This window comes from Phyllobates terribilis, unplaced genomic scaffold (genome assembly GCF_046119375.1).
Source record: "Phyllobates terribilis strain yellow unplaced genomic scaffold, ASM4611937v1 Scaffold_12__6_contigs__length_324123572, whole genome shotgun sequence".
Classification (NCBI taxonomy): Eukaryota; Metazoa; Chordata; class Amphibia; order Anura; family Dendrobatidae; genus Phyllobates; species Phyllobates terribilis.
This window is the reverse complement of record NW_027362772.1, coordinates 184,187,500-184,211,577: the sequence shown is the minus strand read 5'-3', so window position 1 is coordinate 184,211,577 and position 24,078 is coordinate 184,187,500. Positions and strand designations below refer to the sequence as shown.

Sequence of the window (24,078 nt, the reverse complement as noted above, 5' to 3'; positions counted from 1 at the left end):
GAACATTTTCAGATGAAACAGTTCTAATGGTTTCCAGCGAGATGCATGACTGACGATCAATATGCTTACTGGGTGGTGGAATGGGTCTCAGCAGGTATGAGACAAATGCAATCCTAAATGTCACTTCCCGAAGATGTGAAATGACACCAGGTAGCAGAATCGGAATCATCATGCAAATTTGGTAGTTGGCAGGAGCGCTGTCTTTCTGAAGTGTCAGGGCACTTTCATTTTGGGACCTATAATTGGCACAGATGCAAGGCAGTTTTATTGGCACTTTTCCTTTACTTGCTCACATATTTTATTCTACCAGACTCTCTAGCTGTAAGGTATTTGAGAAAGGGGAATTCACCTTGTGATCTTTCGATAACATGAGGAATGCGGAGTCGCAAGTAAATATTTACTTCTCAAAATTAGAAATATCATTAAAATTGTTATTTTATAAATAAAAAAACAGTCAATAGAATAAATTAAATATATCTCAACTGTCATGTGCACGTAAAAAAAAGACAAAGTAAATGCATTACAAAAAGTAGTTCTGCGCAGTCTCCTGTGTCAGCACTACAGTACCTTATACTATCCAATAAAGTGAATTATTGACAATAATGTTTTTTTGTGTGTATATAGCTTTTATGCAGAAGTATGTCCCAACTAGGGATGAGCAGACCTGTGGAAATTCGTGTTTTGGAACCAAACCCCAACATTAGTCCAGATACCAGAATTGTACCCTAACTTGAACCAGAAGCGGAACCCCACTGAAAACAATGGAGATCCAAACTTTTGATCTGGAAAAAATTCTCTCTCTCATCCCCAGACTTAACCCAGAACTTCAAACATTAACACGTACTTCCGGGAGAAGTCCGTGTTCAGAGTTTAGCACCGGATACTAACTGTCCGGTATGAACTTCGAACTTTAAGTTTGGGTTTTCTCATCTCTAGTCCCTACATGTCTCCAAACTAAAGACTTATCCTGCAGCCATGTGTCTGAATCATCTCTCTCTGAAATTGACGGAATAGTATGAGCATGGGAAAGTCTATAATATTGTCTCCTATGAACAGGTATATGATACTTTCCCTTTAATACTGTCCCTTATGTACAAAAATATACTATAAAATTTCCCCTATGCACAAGAATATAACATTCAATACTACTGTCTTCTGTGTATAAAAATATAACTATCTGTAATACTTTTCCCATATGCCAGAACATAATTACTATAAAATTACTCCTATGTACACAAATATAGGAGTAACTACTGAAATATTGTCCCCATATGCTAGAATACCATTATTATAATACTTCCTCCTATGTAAAAAAATAAAACTAGTATATAAAATTACCTCATATGTACAGGAAAATAATTACCATGATACTGCCCCCTATATACAAAAATATAACTAATATAATACTGCTCCCTGTGTATAAGAATATAACCACTATAATACTGCCCCTATGTATAAGAATATAACCAATATAATACTGCCCCTATGTGCAAGAATATAACTACTATAATACAGCACCCTATCTACAAGAATATAACTACTATAGTACTGCCCTTCATGTACAAGAATATAACTACTATAATACTGCCCCCTATGTACAAGAATATAACTACTATAATACTGCTCCTATGTATAAGTATATAACTACTATAATACTGCTCCAAAGAACAAGAATTTAACTACTATAATACTGCCCCTATGTACAAGAATATAACTACTATAATACTGCCTCCTATGTACAAGAATATAACTACTATAATACTGCCTCCTATGTAGAAGAATATAACTACTATAATACTGCTCTTATGAATAAGAAAATAACTACTATAATACTGCTCCTACGTACAAGAATATAACTACTATAATAATGCTCCTATACATAAGAATATAACTACTATAATACTGCTCCTATGTACAAAAATATAACTACTATAATACTGCTCCTATGTGCAAGAATATAACTACTATAATACTGTCCCCTATGTACAAGAATATAACGATGATAATACTGCTCTTATGTACAAAAATATAATTACTATAATACTGCCCCTATGTACAAGAATATAACGACGATAATACTGCTCCTATGTACAAGAATATAATTACTATAATGCTGCCCCTATGTACAAGAATACAACTATTATAATATTGCCCCCATGTACAAGAATATAACTACTATAATGCTACCCCCTATGTACAAAAATATAACTACTATAATACTGCTCCTTTGTATAAGAATATAACTACTATAATACTGCTCCTACGTACAAGAATTAAACTAGTATAATACTGCCTCCTATGTACAAGACTATAACTACTATAATACTGCCTCCTATGTACAAGAATATAACTAATATAATACTGCTCTTATGAATAAGAAAATAACTACTATAATACTGCTCCTATACACTAGAATATAACTACTATAATACTGCTCCTATGTACAAGAATATAACTACTATAATAATGCTCCTATACACTAGAATGTAACTACTATAATACTACTCCTATGTGCAAGAATATAGCTACTATAATACTGTCCCATATGTACAAGAATATAACTACTATAATACTGCCTCCTATGTACAAGAATATAACTGCTATAATACTGCTCCTATGTACAAGAATATAATTACTATAATACTGCTCCTATGTACAAGAATATAATTACTATAATACTGCCCCCTATGTACAAGAATGTAACTACTATAATACTGCCCCTATGTAAGAGAATATAACTACTATAATACTGCTCCTATGTACAAGAATATAACTACTATAATATTGCCCTCTATCTACCAGAATATAACTACTATAATAGTGCCCTTTATGTACAAGAATATAACTACTATAATACTGCCCCTATGTACAGGAATATAACTACTATAACACTGCTCCTATGTACAAGAATATAACGACTATAATACTGCTCCTATGTACAGGAATATAACTGCTAAAATACTGCTAATATGTACAAGACTATAACTACTATAATACTGCCCCCTATGTACGAGAATATAACTACTATAATAATGCTCCTATGTGCAAGAATATAGCTACTACAATACTGCTCCTATGTATAAGAATATAACAACTATAATACTGCTCCTATGTACAAGAATATAACTACTAAAATACTGCCCCTATGTAAAAGAATATAACTACTATAATACTGCTCCTATGTACAAGAATATAACTACTATAATATTGCCCCCTATCTACCAGAATATAACTACTATAATACTGCCCTTTAAGTACAAGAATATAGCTACAATAATACTGCCCCTATGTATAAGAATATAACTACTATAATACTGCTCCCTATGTGCAAGAATATATAACTACTATAATACTGCCACTATGTACAAGAATATAACTACTATAATACTGCTCCCTATGTACAATAATATAACTACTATAATACTACCCCTATGTAAAAGAATATAACTACTATAACACTGCCCCATGTACAAGAATATAACTACTATAATTCTGCCCCTATGTATAAGAATATAACTACTCTAATACTGCTCCTATGTACAAGAATATAACTACTATAATACTGCCCCTATGTACAAGAATATAACTACTATAATACTGCTCCTATGTAAAAGAATATAACTACTATAATACTGCTCCTATGTACAAGAATATAACTACTATAATACTGCTCCTATGTACAAGAATATAACTACTATAATACTACTCCTATGTACAAGAATATAAAAACTATAATACTGCCCTCTATGTACAAGAATATAACTACTATAATATTGCTCCTATGTGCAAGAATATAACTACTATAATACTGCCTTATGTATAAGAATGTAACTACCATAATACTGCCCCCTATGTACAAGAATATATAACTACTATAATACTGCCACTATGTACAAGAATATAACTACTATAATACTGCTCCCTATGTACAATAATATAACTACTATATTACTACCCCTATGTACAAGAATATAACTACTATAATACTGCCCCCTATGTACAAGAATATAACTGCTATAATACTGCCCCATGTACAAGAATATAACTACTATAATTCTGCCCCTTTGTATAAGAATATAACTACTATAATGCTGCTCCTATGTACAAGAATATAACTACTATAATACTGCCCCTATGTACAAGAATATAACTACTATAATACTGCTCCTACGTAAAAGAATATAACAACTATAACACTGCTCCTATGTACAAGAATATAACTACTATAATGCTACCCCCTATGTACAAAAATATAACTACTATAATACTGCCTCCTATGTACAAGAATATAACTGCTATAATACTGCTCCTATGTACAAGAATATAATTACTATAATTCTGCCCCTATGTACAAGAATATAACTATTATAATACCGCTCCTATGTACAAGAATATAACGATTATAATACTGCTCCTATGTACAAGAATATAACTACTATAATACTGCCCCCTATGTACGAGAATATAACTACTATAATAATGCTCCTATGTGCAAGAATATAGCTACTACAATACTGCTCCTATGTATAAGAATATAACAACTATAATACTGCCCCTATGTAAAAGAATATAACTACTATAATACTGCTCCTATGTACAAGAATATAACTACTATAATATTGCCCCCTATCTACCAGAATATAACTACTATAATACTGCCCTTTATGTACAAGAATATAACTACTATAATACTGCCCCTATGTACAGGAATATAACTACTAAAACACTGCTCCTATGTACAAGAATATAACGACTATAATACTGCTCCTATGTACAGGAATATAACTGCTAAAATACTGGTAATATGTACAAGACTATAACTACTATAATACTGCCCCCTATGTACGAGAATGTAACTACTATAATAATGCTCCTATGTGCAAGAATATAGCTACTACAATACTGCTCCTATGTATAAGAATATAACAACTATAATACTGCTCCTATGTACAAGAATATAACTACTATAACACTGCCCCTATGTAAAAGAATATAACTACTATAATACTGCTCCTATGTACAAGAATATAACTACTATAATATTGCCCCCTATCTACCAGAATATAACTACTATAATACTGCCCTTTATGTACAAGAATATAACTACAATAATGCTGCCCCTATGTATAAGAATATAACTACTATAATACTGCTCCCTATGTGCAAGAATATATAACTACTATAATACTGCCACTATGTACAAGAATATAACTACTATAATACTGCTCCCTATGTACAATAATATAACTACTATAATACTACCCCTATGTACAAGAATATAACTACTATAATACTGCCCCCTATGTACAAGAATATAACTACTATAATACTGCCCCATGTACAAGAATATAACTACTATAATTCTGCCCCTATGTATAAGAATATAACTACTATAATACTGCTCCTATGTACAAGAATATAACTACTATAATACTGCCCATATGTACAAGAATATAACTACTATAATACTGCTCCTATGTAAAAGAATAGAACTACTATAATACTGCTCCTATGTACAAGAATATAACTACTATAATACTGCTCCTATGTACAAGAATATAACTACTATAATACTGCCCCCTATGTACAAGAATATAACTACTATAATACTGCCCCATGTACAAGAATATAACTACTATAATTCTGCCCCTATGTATAAGAATATAACTACTATAATACTGCTCCTATGTACAAGAATATAACTACTATAATACTGCCCCTATGTACAAGAATATAACTACTATAATACTGCTCCTATGTACAAGAATATAACTACTATAATACTGCCCCTATGTACAAGAATATAACTACTATAATACTGCTCCTATGTAAAAGAATAGAACTACTATAATACTGCTCCTATGTACAAGAATATAACTACTATAATACTGCTCCTATGTACAAGAATGTAACTACTATAATACTACTCCTATGTACAAGAATATAAAAACTATAATACTGCCCTCTATGTACAAGAATATAACTAATATAATATTGCTCCTATGTGCAAGAATATAACGACTATAATACTGCCTTATGTATAAGAATGTAACTACCATAATACCGCCCCCTATGTACAAGAATATATAACTACTATAATACTGCCACTATGTACAAGAATATAACTACTATAATACTGCTCCCTATGTACAATAATATAACTACTATAATACTACCCCTATGTACAAGAATATAACTACTATAATACTGCCCCCTATGTACAAGAATATAACTACTATAATACTGCCCCATGTACAAGAATATAAATACTATAATTCTGCCCCTATGTATAAGAATATAACTACTATAATACTGCTCCTATGTACAAGAATATAACTACTATAATACTGCCCCTATGTACAAGAATATAACTACTATAATACTGCTCCTATGTAAAAGAATATAACTACTATAACACTGCTCCTATGTACAAGAATATAACTACTATAATACTACTCCTATGTACAAGAATATAACTACTATAATGCTGCCCTCTATGTGCAAGAATATAATTACTCTAATATTGCTCCTAAGTGCAAGAATATAGCTACTATCATACTGCCTAATGTATAAGAATATAACTACCATAATACTGCCCCTATGTACAAGAATATAACTACTATAATATTGTCCCTGTATTCAAGAATAAAACTACTATAATGCAGCCCCCTATCTACAAGAATATAACTACTATAATACTGCCTTTCATGTACAAGAATATAACTACAATAATACTGCCCCTATGTACACAAATATAACTACTATAATATTGCCCCTATGTACAAGAATATAACTACTATAATACTGCTGCTATGTTATAGAATGTAACTACCATAATATTGCCCCTATGTACAAGAATATAACTACTATAATAAGGTCCCTATGCACAAGAATATAACTAGTATAATACTACCCATATGTGCAAGAATAAAACTACTATATTACTGCTCCTATATACAAGCATATAACTTCTCTAAAACTGCCCCAATGTACAAGAATATAACTACAATAATACTGCTCCTATTTATAAAATATAACTACTATAGTACTGCTCTTATATACTAGAATATAAATACTATAATGCTGCCCCTATGTTCAAGAATATAGCTACTATAATACTGCCCCTATGTACAATAATATAACTACTATAATACTGCTCCTATATACAAGAATATAACTACTATAATACTGCCCCCTATGTACAAGAATACAACTGCTATAATACTGCCCCCTATGTACAAGAATATAACTACTATAATACTGCCCCTTATGTACAAGAATATAAATACTATAATACTGCCCTTATGTACAAGAATATAACTACCATAATAATACTGCCCCTATGTACGAGAATATAACTTCTATTATACTGACCCTATGTACAAGAATATAGCTACTATAATACTGCTCCTATTTATAAAATATAACTACTATAATACTGCCCCTATGTACAAGAATATAACTACTATAATACTGCTCCTATGTGCAACAATATAACTACTATAATACTGCCCCTATGTACAAGAATATAACTACTATAATACTGCTCTTATATACAAGAATATAACTACTATAATACTGCTCTCTATGTACAAGAATATAACTACTATAATACTGCTCCTATTTATAAGAATTTAACTACTATAATACTGCCCCCTATGTACAAAAATATAAATACTATAATACTGCCCCTATGTAAAAGAATATAACTACTATAATACTGCCCCTATGTACGAGAATATAACTACTATTATACTGACCCTATGTACAAGAATACAACTGCTATAATACTGCCCCCTATGTACAATAATATAACTACTATAATACTGCCCCTATGTACAAGAATATAACTACTATAATACTGCTCCTATGTACAAGAATATAACTTCTATAATACTGCCCCTATGTACAAGAATATAACTACTATAATACTGCCCCTATGTACAAGACTATAACTACTATAATACTGCTCCTATGTACGAGAATATAACTACTATTATACTGACCCTATGTACAAGAATACAACTGCTATAATACTGCCCCCTATGTACAAGAATGTAACTACTATATTACTGCCCCTATGTACAAGAATATAACTACTATAATACTGCCCCCTATGTACAAGAATATAACTACTATAATACTGCCCCTATGTACAAGAATACAACTGCTATAATACTGCCCCCTATGTACAAGAATATAACTACTATCATACTGCCTCTATATACAAGAATACAGCTACATTAATACTGCCCCCTGTTTACAAAATATACTGTAGCCACTATATTATTGCTGAATGGATTTTTTTTTAACTTTAGAGAACACGTGAATTTTTGTGGTATTTTTAGTATGGTGATCACATGCACATTACAACTTTGTTCCTTGTTATAATTTTGTTAATGTCACCAGGGAGTTTTTCTGATGAAATATTGTCAGGCTAGCACTTTGTATGAAAGTTTTTTACGACTGCTGTTTCTGTTTATGCCTTGTGTTGTTGTATTTCTTTCTGTTCTTATGTTCCGAAAGCCAATTACTGTGACTAACAGAGCACTGTAAATTTTTGCAAATGCGTATTGCTGTCTCTGTGGGATGCGTGGCATCTCTCCTCACGTGTTTTTATATCACTCCAAAATGAACGGCTTCTGTTTAGCATATGGCTTCATACTTAGTTATATGCTCAAAATATCGCAGCTCAAGAGTGATTACTTTGGAAGACGAATAAATGTTTCATTTTTCAATTCAAAATTAGTTATAAATGGAATATATGGTGCTTTAAAAACCTGAATTTATGTTAAATTAAGGACAGTCAATCATTGCATAGAGTTGACAAACTGTAGAACTTTATGTTGGGGTTTTGGGATGGAAATTCAAATGGATTCTATGAGATTAGAAAAAAAAAACATTTGCTTTGTGTCCAGATACCGCGACATCCATTCTCCAACCCATATTTAGTATTTAAGGTTAGACAAAAGTATACTCATTTTTTCTTATACATCCTTTTCTTTTAACTTTTTGCAATGTAATGTTTTTTTATAGGTAGTAGACTAATTTACTAATCTGGAAATACGATGGGGGTCGTATGTCTATATACCACGGGTACTTTAGATGCAGTGACATAAAAACACAGAGCAGCCAATACAGGGTTAATAAACAGGGGAGGTTTATGATAACAGGGTCAATCTCCACGCTGGGAATAACAGAGGGAAAATATGGGGAAAAACAAGGGAAGTAGCAGGTAAAAGTCTATAACTGACACTTCACAGTTTAACTAGATGTAGCAGCGTCGAACCGGTTGTAATTGACAGTTTTTACACTTAGCTGACTCTTATCCTCCACAAGGCAGTTGCCAGCTGATGCCGGTGTTGCTTTCTTCAGGCTTCCCTGCCCAAACAATGCTCCGTCTTCTGGTGGCAGTGGGCGGTCTCCGGTTTTACCCGCTGAGCCCCTAGTCCATAACACGGCACCTCACGTGCTTGGCTCCATGGAACCTGCGTCTCTTCTCCCTCTAGTCGGCTTGACTCCTCTGGTCCACTGCACTCGGATCTTGCTCCAAGTACTGGAGCCAGGAGCCTGGACCCTCTCACACTGCTCTCCTGAGCGGGACTCTTCTGCCGCTTTCTCGTGCAAAAGTCCTCGTCTCCCCCTCTGTCTAGCCACGCCACCAGTTTCCCGGTCACCTGACCTCCCAGCTCTCACTCTGGACACGCCCCCAGCTTCCCAGTCACCTGACTCCTGTGCTCGCAGTCTGTCTTTCCCCTGCAATCAGAGGTACGGCCCCGGCAGTTCCCGATCCCTTGTTTTGTTCTAAAAGTACTTACACCCCGGTCTTCCCCCTTACATCTATAGCATTGTTTACCTTGTTCATTTTTCCAAGACATATTTATTTACATATTGCATGGAAATTTCCCCTATGAAAGGAAAATTATTTATTGTTTAAATTATTTTTGTTTAATATATTTATATATATATATATATATATATATATATATATATATTTATTTTTTTTTTTTTTGAATTTTCAAGTCACTATTTTTCTTGTTTATATTTATAAAATATTTCAATTCATACAAAGAAAAATAGAATTATAAATCTATACTACATGGGTAAAAAATGTTGCAAAAATGTTGCAAAAAAAAATTAGAAAAGATGCAGATTTTCAAAAAAACGCTGCAATGCTCAAATTCAGTATAAAAAAGCTACGTGTACATGGGATTTCTAAAATCGCAATACTTTTGCTTCTACTTAGAAATGCAGCTTCTTTTCTGCCCCCACAAAAATCCACCAAAAAAGCTGCAAAAATGCCACATGTGAACCTAACCTAATTATAATGTAAAGAGCTGCAGAATATGTTAGCGCTATAGAAATAAAAAATATTTATTATTATTATTATTATTATTATTAATTTAGAAAAGTCACAAAATGTTACAATTTTCACTTTGATCATTAAGGTTAATAATAGAATGACACTTTAAAGAAGTTGTCCATTACTTTAAATCCCCCCCCACCCCAATGTATCCCCCTGGGGCCCCTAAGGATATTTGCAAATACCTTACATTGCTTTTTCTGCCTGTGAGAGGCGCTATCGGTGGCCGCTCACAGGCATCATGTGACCTCGCGCTGACGTCACGACAAGTGAGGCGCAACTCAGTGCTGGGGTCCCTGCGGTGGCTGCTGGGTTGTGGGCGAGGTTACCCTGTGCGTCACATCCAACATTTACCGTGCGCTTTTCCAATGAATGGGGAATGGCAGAGCGCGCGGTGTATGCCGGGTGTAACGCGGGGGGTAACCCTGCCCACAGCCTGGCATCCACCGTGGAACGTGGAAGACAGAGACCCCCGAGTGCTGCCAGCACTTGTCGTGACATCAGCGCTGGCTGCAGCCCGGGGTCACGTGATGCCTGTGAGTGGCCAGTGATAGCGCCGCTCACAGGCAGTATCTGCAATGTAAGGTAATTACAAAAATCCTTAGGGGCCCCGGGGGGATACATTGGGGGGGTAATATTAAGTGCGGGACAACCCCTTTAAGTTCTGTATAGATCATTTTACAACAGTCATCTCCTTATTATTACAGGCGGGATTACAACCAGGGGTGTAACTACAATAGGTGCAGGGGTTGCAATCGCACCCGGGCCATGGAGCCTAAGGGGTCCAAAAAGTCCCTTTGGTCCATATAATAAGATCAATACTAATAAGGACTTGCAATACACTGTGTTCCAAATTATTATGCAAATAATATTTTCTCAGATTTTCCCAAATTACCTATATGAATTGCAGTCATTGTAATTTTCCAGTCAAATAACTATTAGAGTACAATTGAAAGTCTTTTGTACAAACTGCCTATGATAACAGTATATTTTTAAAAAAATAAAAAACTCAAACTGCACTCAAAATGCATGTTCCAAATTATTATGCACAGCAGAGTTTTCAACCTTTTCATTTTAATAAAGAACAAAAAAATGGTCATTTTTGAAATTATAAGCATTAGCAGGTTATTACAAACTGAAATCAAACAGTTTTCAACTCAAAACTTTATTGTAGGTGATGTTACATTTGCACATAGGACCCCTTGTTCGAAAGGAGCTTCTAAACTCTCTCGTCCATTGAATTTGTCAGGTTTTGGATGGTTTCTGCTTCAATTGTTTTGCATGAGGACAGAATACCCTCCCAGAGCTGTTGCTTAGATGTGAACTGCCTCCCGCCATCATAGACACTCCTTTTGATGATGCTCTAGAGGTTCTCAATGGGGTTGAGGTCAGGGGAACATGGGTGCCACACCATACGTTTGTCCCCTTTTATGCCCATAGCAGCCAGAGATGCAGATGTATTATGTGCAGCATGAGACGGGGCATTATCATGCATGAAAATGATCTTGCTGCGGAATGCACGGTTCTTCTTCTTGAACCATGGCAGGAAGTGCTGTTTGAGAAACTCAACATACATTATGGAGTTCATCTTTACCCCTTCAGGGATCCTAAAAGGGCCGACAATCTCTCTCCCCATGATTCCAGCCCAAAACATTACTCCACCTCCTCCTTGTTAGCGCCATAGCCGTGTTTGCATGGGGTGTCCATCAACCAGCCATCCTCCACTCCATCCATCTGGACCATCGAGATCATTTCATGCATGATAATGCCCCGTCTCATGCTGCACATAACACATCTGCATCTCTGGCTGCTATGGGCATAAAAGGGGACAAACTTATGGTGTGGCACCCATGCTCCCCTGACCTCAACCCCATTGAGAACCTCTGGAGCATCATCAAAAGGAGTGTCTATGATGGCGGGAGGCAGTTCACATCTAAGCAACAGCTCTGGGAGGGTATTCTGTCCTCATGCAAAACAATTGAAGCAGAAACCATCCAAAACCTGACAAATTCAATGAATGAGAGAGTTCAGAAGCTCCTTTCGAACAAGGGGTCCTATGTGCAAATGTAACATCACCTAGAATAAAGTTTTGAGTTGAAAACTGTTTGATTTCAGTTTGTAATAACCTGCTAATGCTTATAATTTCAAAAATGACCATTTTTTTTGTTCTTTATTAAAATGAAAACGTTGAAAACTCTGATGTGCAAAATAATTTGGAACATGCATTTTGAGTGCAGTTTGAGTTTTTTATTTTTTTAAAACTATACTGTTATCATAGGCAGTTTGTACAAAAACCTTTCAATTGTACTCTAATAGTTATTTGACTGGAAAATTACACTGACTGCAATTCATATAGGTAATTTGGGAAAATCTGAGAAAATATTATTTGCATAATAATTTGGAACACAGTGTAATTGGGGGCCCTGCTGCTTTTACATTGGGGCCCATGACCTTGACATTTCGCCACTGTTTACAAAAAAAGGTAACACCTATATATAGTATGTATGGCATCATTCACAATAAGTGATGGTCACAGCTCACCTCCTCCCCCTTCCTACACAATGTTCTCTGCATTCTCTCCTGTAGATGTCATTGTATCAAAGCCAGTCTAGTGCAAAGCTAAGGTCTTTAACCGCTTCCCGACCGCCCACTGTAGATAAACGTCCGCGCTGCCTGGGCTCTGTGCAGCGCGGACGTTTAAAAACGGTGGGTGGTCTCGCAGTGCTCAGGACCCCCAGGGTCCTGCAAGCGCTGTGAGAGCGGTGCAGAGCGTTAGCTCTGACAGGGAACATCATCGGGAACTGATTAGATCAGGTCCCAGTGATGTTAACCCTTTGCTGTCTTCTATATGCCGCGATCTATAGTGATCGCGGCATATAGAAAACAGCAGGAGGAGAGGGGGTCGTCCACTTACCTCTCCGACGACCCCTTGATTGCTTTCAGGACCTGGCGTTGCTATGGCAGCTGGAGGTCACATGACCGCCTCCAACTCTGCCATATATGGTGTCCTTCCTGTCTGGCTTCAGCCTGTAGCTGATGCCAGACAGGAGACTGTGAAACAGTCAGTGAAGATCTCATATAATGTAATACATGTCTATTACATTACATGAGATCAGGGATCAGAAAAATAAAAATTAATGTCCCATACAGGGACTAAGTAAAAATGTAAAAAAAAAGTAAAAAAAAATGTTTTGAAACTGTTAAAAAAAATACAAAATAAATAAAAATAAATAAATAAAATATTAAACCGATAAATCCATATACTTATGCAAAAACAAAAAAAGTACACATATTTGGTATTGCCGCGTCCGAAACAACCCGAGCTATAAAACTGTCACACTAATTAACTCCTTATGTGTACACCGTAATAAAAATAAATAAAAAACGGAGCAAAAAACTATGCTTTTTCCTCATATCGCCAAACAAAAAGTGGAAAAAAATGCGATCAAAAAGCAAAATGGAAATAGAAATGGTACCGCTGAAAACGTCATCTTGTTCCGCAAAAATCAAGCCACTATACAGCTCCATCAGCCAAAAAATAAAAAAGTTATACCTCTCAGAATAAAGCAATGCAAAAAAAATATTTTTTCTATAAAATTGTTTTATTGTGTAAAAGCACCAAAACATAAAAAAATATACAGTAAGTGTAGTATCGCTGTAAACGTACTGACCCGAAGAATAACGCTGCCTGATCACTTTTACCACACGCAGAACGGCATAAAAAAAACCTCAAAAAACAATTCCTGAATTGTTGGTTTTTGTTAATTTTACCTCCCAAAAAACGGAATAGAAAGCGATCAAAAAATGTCACGTACCCACAAATGGTACCAATAAAAATGTCAACTCGTCCCGCAAAAAACAAGCCATCACATGACTCTGTCGGCCGAAATATGGAAAAATTATAGGTCTCAAAATATGGCGATGCAAAAACTAGATTTTGCAAAAAAAAGCGTCTCTTAGTGTGTGACAGCTGTCAGTCATAAAAACCCGATATAAATCTGGTATCTCTGTAATCGCACCGACCCGAAGAATAAAGTAATCTAATCAGTTATATCACACTAGGAACGGCGTAAAAAATAAATAAAACCAATACTTCACCTGCTACTGATTTGTTTATTATGTCTCCCAAAGATCGCAGTATGGCTCGGCACACATTTATCCTGCGCTCTGCGCTGAGCACTTACGCCAGAGTTTCCATGTAAATCTCTGAAATATGTGATTCAGCCGGAACCCATGACGAAAGATTCCCTGTAATGAGGCAGATATAGGCCACTGTGGATGCCGTCTGGCCTGTGATCCCACGGTGTCATTTGTTTTAGGCGTGCATAAAAGTGCGGTTGGCCACAGTTTTGTGCACTTCTGAAAAAAAGGACACCGCTAAACAGAGGCCAGACGGAGTCCAGAGTAACTCTGCTGCCTCATTACAGTGAATGGATCCCGCAGGGGTTTCATCTGAATTACATCACTTGGAAATTTAGATGGAAACCCCGATGTAAGTGCTCAGCCTAGAGCGCCGGATAAATGTTACGTAAAATGTTCCCAATAAAAGCTTCAACTCTGTCCTCAAAAAAAGCTAGTCCCATCTGGGCCGTCATCTGTTAAAAATATAAGGGACTTCCAAGTTACTGGTAGCTGAAAGGCTCTGGAAAAGCGAAATGGCCCTTGCCCCCCAAAAGAAATTCAAAAAATTTTGTGCTCCCAAATCCAAATGCCTATTCTACAATAATTTGTTCTCCAATTGTCAAATAGCACTCCGTCCCCCCCAGAACTCGCCGTATGGCTGAGCGGTACGATACAGCCACATATGGGGTATTGACACTTTTAGAAGAAATTGTGTGACACATTTCGGCACCATTTTTACCCATTGCCCTGTGTGAAAGTGTAAAATCTGAGGGTAAAACATTTTTTTGTGGTAAAAATATAATTATGCTTTTTTCACTGCCCAATGGTATAAATGTAAAAACTAAAAAATACTCACTACTTCCCTAGATGAATTCCTTGAGAGGTGTAGTTTACAAAATGGGGTCACTTGTGGGGGTTTCTGCTGTTTCGGCATGTCAGCGACTCTTCAAATGTGACATGGTGTCTGCTGCCTATCCCAGCCAACATAGCGCTCCTTTCTCTTCCGAACCCTGCCGTACACCAAAGCAATGGTTTTCCCCCACACATGGGGTATCAGCGTGTTCAGGAGAAATTGAACAACAAATTTCATGGTGCAATTTATCCTGTTACCCTTATGATAGTACAAAATTAGGAAAAGGAAAATATTTTTTGTGGGAAAAATGTGAAAATTTTATTTTTATGGCTCAATATTATAAACTTCTGTGAAGCAGCTGGGGGTGCAAGGTGCTCACCACATATCTAGATAAGTTCCCTAAGGGGTCTAGTTTCCAAAATGGTGTCACTTGTGGGGGGTTTCCACTGTTTAGGCACATCAGGGGCTCCCCAAATGCAACATGGCGTCCGCTAATTATTCAAACAAATTTTACATTCAAAAAGTCAAATGGCGCTCCTTCCCTTCCGAGCCCTGCCGTGCGCCCAAACAGTGGTTTGCCTCCACATATGGGGTATCGGCGTGTTCAGGAGAAATTGCACAACAAATTTCATGGTGCAATTTATCCTATTACCCTTATGATAATGCAAAATTAAGGGATGAAAAACGTTTTTGCGGGAAAAATTTGAAAATTTTATTTTTACAGCTGATTATTATAAACTTCTGTGAAGCACGTTGGGGTTCAAGGTGCTCACCACACATCTAGATAAGTTCCCTAAGGGGTCTAGTTTCCAAAATGGTGTCACTTGTGGGGGGTTTCCACTGTTTAGGAACATCAGGGGCTCTCCAAACGCAACATGGCGTTTGCTAATTATTCAGACAAATTTTACATTCAAAAAGTCAAATGGCGCTCCTTCCCTTCCAAACCCTGCCGTGTGCCCAAACAGTGGTTTTCCCCCACATATGGGGTATTGGCGTGTTCAGGAGAAATTGCACAACAAATTTCATGGTGCAATTTATCCTATTACTATTATGATAATGCAAAATTAAAGGATGAAAAACGTTTTTGCGGGAAAAATGTGAAAATTTTATTTTTACAGCTGATTATTATAAACTTCTGTGAAGCACGTTGGGGTTCAAGGTGCTCACCACACATCTAGATATGTTCCCTAAGGGGTCTAGTTTCCAAAATGGTGTCACTTGTGGGGGGTTTCCACTGTTTAGTCACATCAGGAGCTCTCCAAACGCAACATGGTGTCTGCTAATTATTCAGACAAATTTTACATTCAAAAAGTCTAATGGCGCTCCTTCCTTTCCGAGCCCTGCCGTGCGCCCAAACAGTGGTTTTCCCTCACATATGGGGTATCAGCACGCTCAAGAGAAATTGCACAAAAAATTTTGAGGTCCATTTTTTCCTGTTACCCCTGTGAAAATAAAAAAAATTGGGTCTAAAGTAACATTTTTGTGAAAAAAGTTAAATGTTAATTTTTTTCTTCCACATTCCAAAAATTCCTGTGAAGCACCTGAAGGGTTAATAAAGTTCTTGAATGTGGTTTTGAGCACCTTGTGGGGTGCAGTTTTTAGAATGGTGTCACTTTTGGGTATTTTCTGTCATAAAGACCCCTCAAAGTGACTTCAAATATGATGTGGTCCCTAAAAAAATGTTTTTGTAAATTTTGTTGGAAAAATGAGAAATCGCTGGTCAACTTTTAACCCTTATAGCTCCCTAACAAAAAAAAATTTTGGTTCCAAAATTGTGCTGATGTAAAGTAGACATGTGGGAAATGTTATTTATTAAGTATTTTGTGTGACATATCTCTCTGATTTAAGGGCATGAAAATTCAAAGTTTTAAAATTGCAAAATTTTCTAAATTTTCGCCAAATTTCCGATTTTTTCACAAATAAACGCATGTGATATCAAAGAAATTTTACCACTATCATGAAGTACAATATGTCACGAAAAAACTTTCTCAGAATCAGGGGAATACATTGAAGCGTTCCAGAGTAATTGCTTCATAAAGTGACAGTGGTCAGAATTGAAAAAATTGGCCCGGTCACGAAGGCAAAAACAGGCTCTGGTGCGAAGTGGTTTTAACTGATGCTAACAGAATCTTAGACAAGATGTCAGTCCGTCCTTATAATATAAAAAACACAAAATTAAAAAATTACAATCAGAAGATTAGAAAAAAATGAATATGCATCTCCATCTGGTTTTTATTTCTTTTACAAAATATTATCAGAGATACATTCCCTTTAAGGATTCAGATAATTGCTAATGGATCATGAAAAAAAAGCACAAAAAAGGCCTGATTTGGCCTTAGCCGGCTGAGCTCTCATGTTGTAGTTTTAATTCATAAATTGTGTAAATAACAGATATAAAATAAATAATATTTATGGAAAGACAATAAACTAGCAATGGGAAGTCTGAACGATTTACAGCCTTTTCCAATAACCAGAACCTTCTTTATGAAGGAGGCCTTATTTAATTACCAAGTATATAAAACAAAGGTTAATGCCACCACCACAGTGTCTGCCATAAGCATTTTCTTCCTCTAAGTTCCTTAGGTTTTTCAGAACACAGCAAATCCCCGGTGCCATATATCAGCGGCCAAGGAGCACTTATTACTTACAAGATCTTCTTTTATACCTATCATTGACACATTTAATTCATTAGCTACAAAATCCACAAGTAAATGTTTGCAGGTCATAAACCATCTAAGGAGATCCAGCCTCTGGCAATAAAACGTGAAAAATTATGCTTCGCTAAATAGAGGATATTGCTTCTCGCTCGCGACTTTTTCAGACCCTGCTGCTTTTCATCATAAATTTCTTCAGCACTTTTTTTAGTTTTTTTCCTTGCAGTGACTTAATTTTTACTTGTGGTTTCTTCCAGGCCACAGAATGGTTCCATGATACTGTATAATCGGAAGAAGGTGAAATACCGGAAAGATGGATATTGCTGGAAAAAGAGGAAAGACGGGAAAACAACACGGGAAGATCATATGAAACTCAAGGTCCAAGGAGTGGAGGTAGCTGATTTGATCACCTTTTGGCTTTATTGGAGATTGTCAGTGTAACTGGTGCCATATGGTGCTATAAGGCAGCACAATTCTTTTATATTTTTCTAAGCTTTGATGTTATTGGAAATCATTGAAAATAATTTAAAGTGTTTGAAAATCTGTAAAAATGACCGCAGTTTTAGATTTTCAATCTAGTTGTGTGTAAATATTTACTGCTTATAAATCGATATGATCCTGCCCTTTAAACTTTACCCAGTCTAATGTAATTTCTGGAATTAGATTTGGTTAATATGTTTCGATTAGTCTGCATGTGAAATAAATCTCAGCATGCACGATTTTTCTGAAAATCGGATGACACTCGTCCATTCAAGTCTGTGACTGCGAGAGAAAAATTGGATGCCGTACAGATACGCAGTATAGCATCGGATTAATTACAATATATTACAATTCTGTAAGATAGTAACTGTAAATGGTCCAATAAATGAGTAATAGCTGCTGGTGTAAACGAAACGGAATGAAGGGATGACAAGTGTGAAAAAAATCATCCCACGTTTCTGGATGAAAGTCTGACCAATTTTTTATATGGTCATGTGAACCTAGCCTTAAGGAAGGGATGTTAAACTTAAACACAGAGGGCCGAAATGAAGAACTTGAACAAAGTTGTGGGCCAACCAGTATACAGTATAATGGGCCTCACATAGTCCTCCATACAGAATAATGGGCCCGACATAGTCCTCCATACAGAATAATGACCCCACATAGTCCTCCATATGGTATAATGGGCTCCACATAGTCCTCCATACAGTATAATGGGCTCCACATAGTCCTCCATACAGAATAATGGCCCCACATAGTCCTCCATACAGAAAAATGGGCCCTACATAGCCCTCCATACAGAATAATGGACCCACATAGTCCTCCATACAGTATAATGGTCCACACATAATCCTCCATACAGTATAATATCCCCACATAGACCTCCATACAGAATAATTGCCCCACATAGTCCTCCATACAGAATAATGGGCCCCACATAGTCCTCCATACAGAATAATGACCCCACATAGTCCTCCATATGGTATAATTGGCCCCACATAGTCCTCCATACAGAATAATGGCCCCACATAGTCCTCCATACAGAATAATTGGCCCCACATAGTCCTCCATACAGAATAATGGCCCCACATAGTCCTCCATACAGAATAATTGGCCCCACATAGTCCTCCTTACAGAATAATGGGCCCCACATAATCCTCCATACAGTATAATGGGCCCCACATAGTCCTCCATACAGAATAATTGGCCCCACATAGTCCTCCATACAGAATAATGGCTCCACATAGTCCTCCATACAGAATAATAGCCCCACATAGTCCTCCATACAGTATAATGGCCCCCACATAGTGCTCCATACAGTATAATGGGCCCCACATAGTCCTCCATACAGAATAATTGGCCCCACATAGTCCTCCATACAGAATAATGGCTCCACATAGTCCTCCATACAGAATAATGGCCTCACATAGTCCTCCATACAGTATAATGGGCCCCACATAGTCCTCCATATAGTATAATAATAATAATTTTTATTTTTATAGCGCCAACATATTCCGCAGCACTTTACAAATTTTAGGGGGGACTTATACAGACAATACAGAATAAGCATATCTCATATCGAAAGGAGTGAGGGCCTTGCTCGCAAGCTTACAGTCTATGAGGAAATGGGGGAGACACAAAAGGTAGAATGTACATATATTGTATAATGCAGCCTTGATATACTAAATAGGATAAATAATAACACATGGACTGGTCGCCAGCCAGTATGTGTACAGTCCTGACCGTGGCTATTAAAAGCATGGTTGGTATGAACCTGAAATTGAAGATTTTAATATGGGGGAAAACTGGGACAGACAACTGGGACTGACTGATAGTGTGTGGAGGCGATACGCCAGTCTAAAGAAATGGGTTTTTAGGATCCGCTTGTAACTGTGGGTATTGGGAATTAATTGAACTGCCCTGGGTAGTGCATTCCATGCATTGCATTAATGGGCGGCACATAGTCCTCCATGCAGCATAATGGGCCACACAAAGTCCTCCATACAGTATAATGGACCACACATAGTCCTCCATACATTATAATGGGCCACACATAGTCCTCCATACATTATAATGGGCCCCACATAGTCACCCATAGAGAATAATGGGCCCCACATAGTCCTGCATACAGTATAATGGGTCCCACATAGTCCTCCAAACAGAATAATGAGCACCACCTAGTCCCCCATACAGTATAATGGGCACCGCATAGTCCTCCATACAGAATAATGGGCCCACATACGGGTGGTGGTTCTAGTGTTGTGGGACAAATATAAACACCCTGCGGTCCAGATTTGGCCCACTTGCCGGAGCTTGACATGTGTGCCTTAGGGGAATGATTTTAGTATATATAGTATGTGCAGGAAATCCCCTATTATATGAGAGGGATGTCACCAATAGTTGGGCTGGGGCTAGAGATCATTCTGTGCCACTGCTACATAGCAGCATCATTTTGGTGAATACAGTTGCATTGTGATCAGCAGGGTACTGAGACAGGTAAATCCCAAAATGTCGAACCAGTTGGATTTTAGCTACTTGCTTGTTGTGGTTGTAGCACCTTGCACTCAATGTGACCCTTTTCACCTACAATATTCTGTGATGTTGCGGGGGCACTGAGCGATCTTTGGCCGTGTGACCTGTATCGCAGCCAAAGTCGTCATCAAGCTCCTGCCTCAAAGAGTATCTCTCAATATACACATCAGCGCAGCATAATTATTAAAGTTTTTTAAAAATCCCAATAACTTTAATGTATCTATGTCCCAGACCGTCTGCTGTATTAATTTATATGGACTCTCAAGAAGGTGGAGAAGCTAGCTACTTCTTGCAACATTGATGTCACCACTAAACTATTCCCAGCATTCTTTGCTTTTCATTTAGACAAAAAATAAAAATTGTTGTCTTTTATGCAATAAACCAGGGGTCTCTGGTCTGTCCATAGCCTATAGACAAGAGTGGCCATGTTTCTGGAAAATGTAGCTGTTTTTTCCATTGATGAACAAATAAACTTTAGTTCATTAGCACCAAATCATGTTTTATGCTCTACATGCAGAGATTTAATCATGCGTATATCCGAGCAATGAGAAAGATGGAAAGGGGAGCGTTCTCTGATTGATTGAGAGTCTTGAGAGAGAGGAAAGCCATTAGGTGGCCCAAGTGACAGCTAAATTAATGCTATATAAATAATAATAATAATAATAATAAAAAATAATAGTATTGTTTATATAGTGTCAACATATTTCACAGCACTTTACAATTCATGCTGCGAGTGGCTCTGCAAATCGGATCACTCGCACCCATTAAAGTCTAATAAAGTGTAATACATTAGACTGCACTCAGATATCATCCAAGTGCAGTCCGATTTCCATGGATGCAGACAATAGAGAAGATGGAGAAATTAAGTTCTCCATCTTTTACGCACCTGTGATACAATTTTCTCATCCGCTCTGATCAGAGTTTGAGCCGATTATCACTACCCTTACTGAGGACATGAAGTGTGTGGGAAACTGATGATTGAAAGGACCAGGAGAAAAAATTAAAGATGGGAAAAGTGAGAAAGATTAGATTAGAGGAGTGATCTGATGTGATAGGCCTGTGTAAAAAGATTTGTTTTTATAGCACTTATGCAGTGGATGCTGGAAATGAATTTTAAAGTCTTGAGTAGCGGATTCTAGAGCACTGTCGTAGCACAAGAAAAGTTTTGAACACAGGAGTGGGAGGTTTGGTCTATGGAGGATGTTAATCTTAGATCATTACCAGAATGGAGAAAACCGGTAGGGTAGTAGATAGAGATGAGGGAGGAGATGTAGGGCAGTGCAGCACTGTGGAGACCATGGGTAAGGTGGTAGACAGACATAAGGAGATGTATGGTGGTGCAACACTGTGGAGAAGATGTGTAGGATGGTAGACAGAGATGAGGGAGTAGGTGTAGGTCAGTGCAGCACTGTGGAGCATGGGTAGAGTAGTAGACAGAGATGAGGGAGATGTAGAGCGGTGCAGCACTTTGAAGAGCATCGGTAGTAGACAGAGATGAGGGAGGAGATGTAGGGAGGTGCAGCACTGTGGAGACCACGGGTAAGGTGGTAGACAGAAATAAGAATGTTATGTATGGTGGTGCAACACTGTAGAGAAAATGGGTAGAATAGTAGACAGAGATGAGGGAGTAGATGTAGGTCAGTGCAGCACTGCGGAGCGCGGGGTAGGGTAGTAGACAGAGATGAGGGAGGAGATGTAGAGCGGTGCAGTACCGTGGAGAGGATGGGTAGTGGACAGAGATGAAGGAGGATATGTAGGGAGGTGCATCACTATGGAGAGGATGGTTAGGATGGTAAACATAGATGAGGGAGGAGATGTAGGGAGGTGCAGCACTGTGGAGAGAAATGGTGGTCGGCACAGCTGAGGGAGAAGATATAAGGCTGTGCAACACTGGAAAAGACCAGTGGCAGTAGACAGAGATGAGGGAGGAGATGTAGGGCAGTGAAGCACTTGGTTGAGCATGGGTGAGGTGATAGACAGAGGTGAGGGAGGAGATGTAGGGTGGTGCAGCACTGCACAGAGGATAGGTGGCAGAAAGAGATGAAGGAGGACATGTAGGGCGATGCAGCACTGTGGAGGACCTACTAGGTTAGTATTAGTATTTTATGTTGAATTCTGAAATAGATGGGCAACTAGTGCAGTGACTGCACAGGATCTAAACATCGGTGTAGTGGCTGGCATTGGGGTGAACCAATATGGTTAACCATAATTTTCAAACAATTACTGAAATTAAAGGCAGGGTATATCTGGAGCACAAACCACTGAGTTTACAAACCAAAGGTGTAGTGGATATATTCCTACACAGTCTGACATTACCCAATCAGTGTTGGCAGTGTCAGATTATATAGGGGCACATCCCTTTGACAAGTCAAATGGTAACATATCCTTTTGTTAATTTATTCACAAATATTCAGGAGAAATGACAGAATGGCATAACTCTGAGGTTCAAGAAAAAATATCTCATGGGGAATACAAATATTTACTGAAACTGACATTTCAGCTATATATGGCATGGGCAGGTTTCAGTTCCACTAAGCTTCCCACTTCCCAAAGTGTGGACGGTGTAGACTGGTGACCCTATCACCACTGATCTTTCATAAATAAGATCAGGTCCTGGGTGTATCCATTATGAAAGATTTAATGTGCACAAACTAGTGGTGACATTACTACATGAATGTATATGACATAAAGGCTTATATGCAGTAAATATTTACTATACATTATTATGTGAAACCTGTTTTGTGTGGAAAACACAAATTTTAATTTTATTGCAGGAAAAACATATATAAATATACATTATATCATGTTGATGAGTTATTTTGTGACATATATTTGGAAGTTTTCTGTTCGTCGTGGTGACTGCATCCATCTGTTCATCCAGTATCACGGCTGATAGGAATATTTCTGTGTATTGAACATCTTAGTTGATCCTTTTTATAATTTTATATGCAATCAAGGCTCAGTATTCCTGATTGAAATTAATATATGATTTTCTAGTGTGTTGAGACAAGTTGAGTCAAATGTCATATTTAATTGAAGTTGAATCATGCTACCCGTACCATGGGCCGTATATC

At 37.1% G+C, this 24,078-nt stretch overlaps 1 protein-coding gene across 5 annotated transcripts in view; it reads left to right on the top strand.

Annotated features, from left to right (window-relative positions):
* The window catches only part of CAMTA1 (calmodulin binding transcription activator 1), a 2,249,809-nt gene that overhangs the window by 747,568 nt on the left and 1,478,163 nt on the right, over window positions 1-24,078 (top strand). For all 5 annotated transcript variants that reach the window (XM_073656516.1, XM_073656517.1, XM_073656515.1 and 2 more), the window contains exon 4: window positions 18,250-18,385. In XM_073656516.1, coding sequence (XP_073512617.1) covers window positions 18,250-18,385 — 136 coding nt within the window. The remainder of the gene's footprint in view (window positions 1-18,249; window positions 18,386-24,078) is intronic.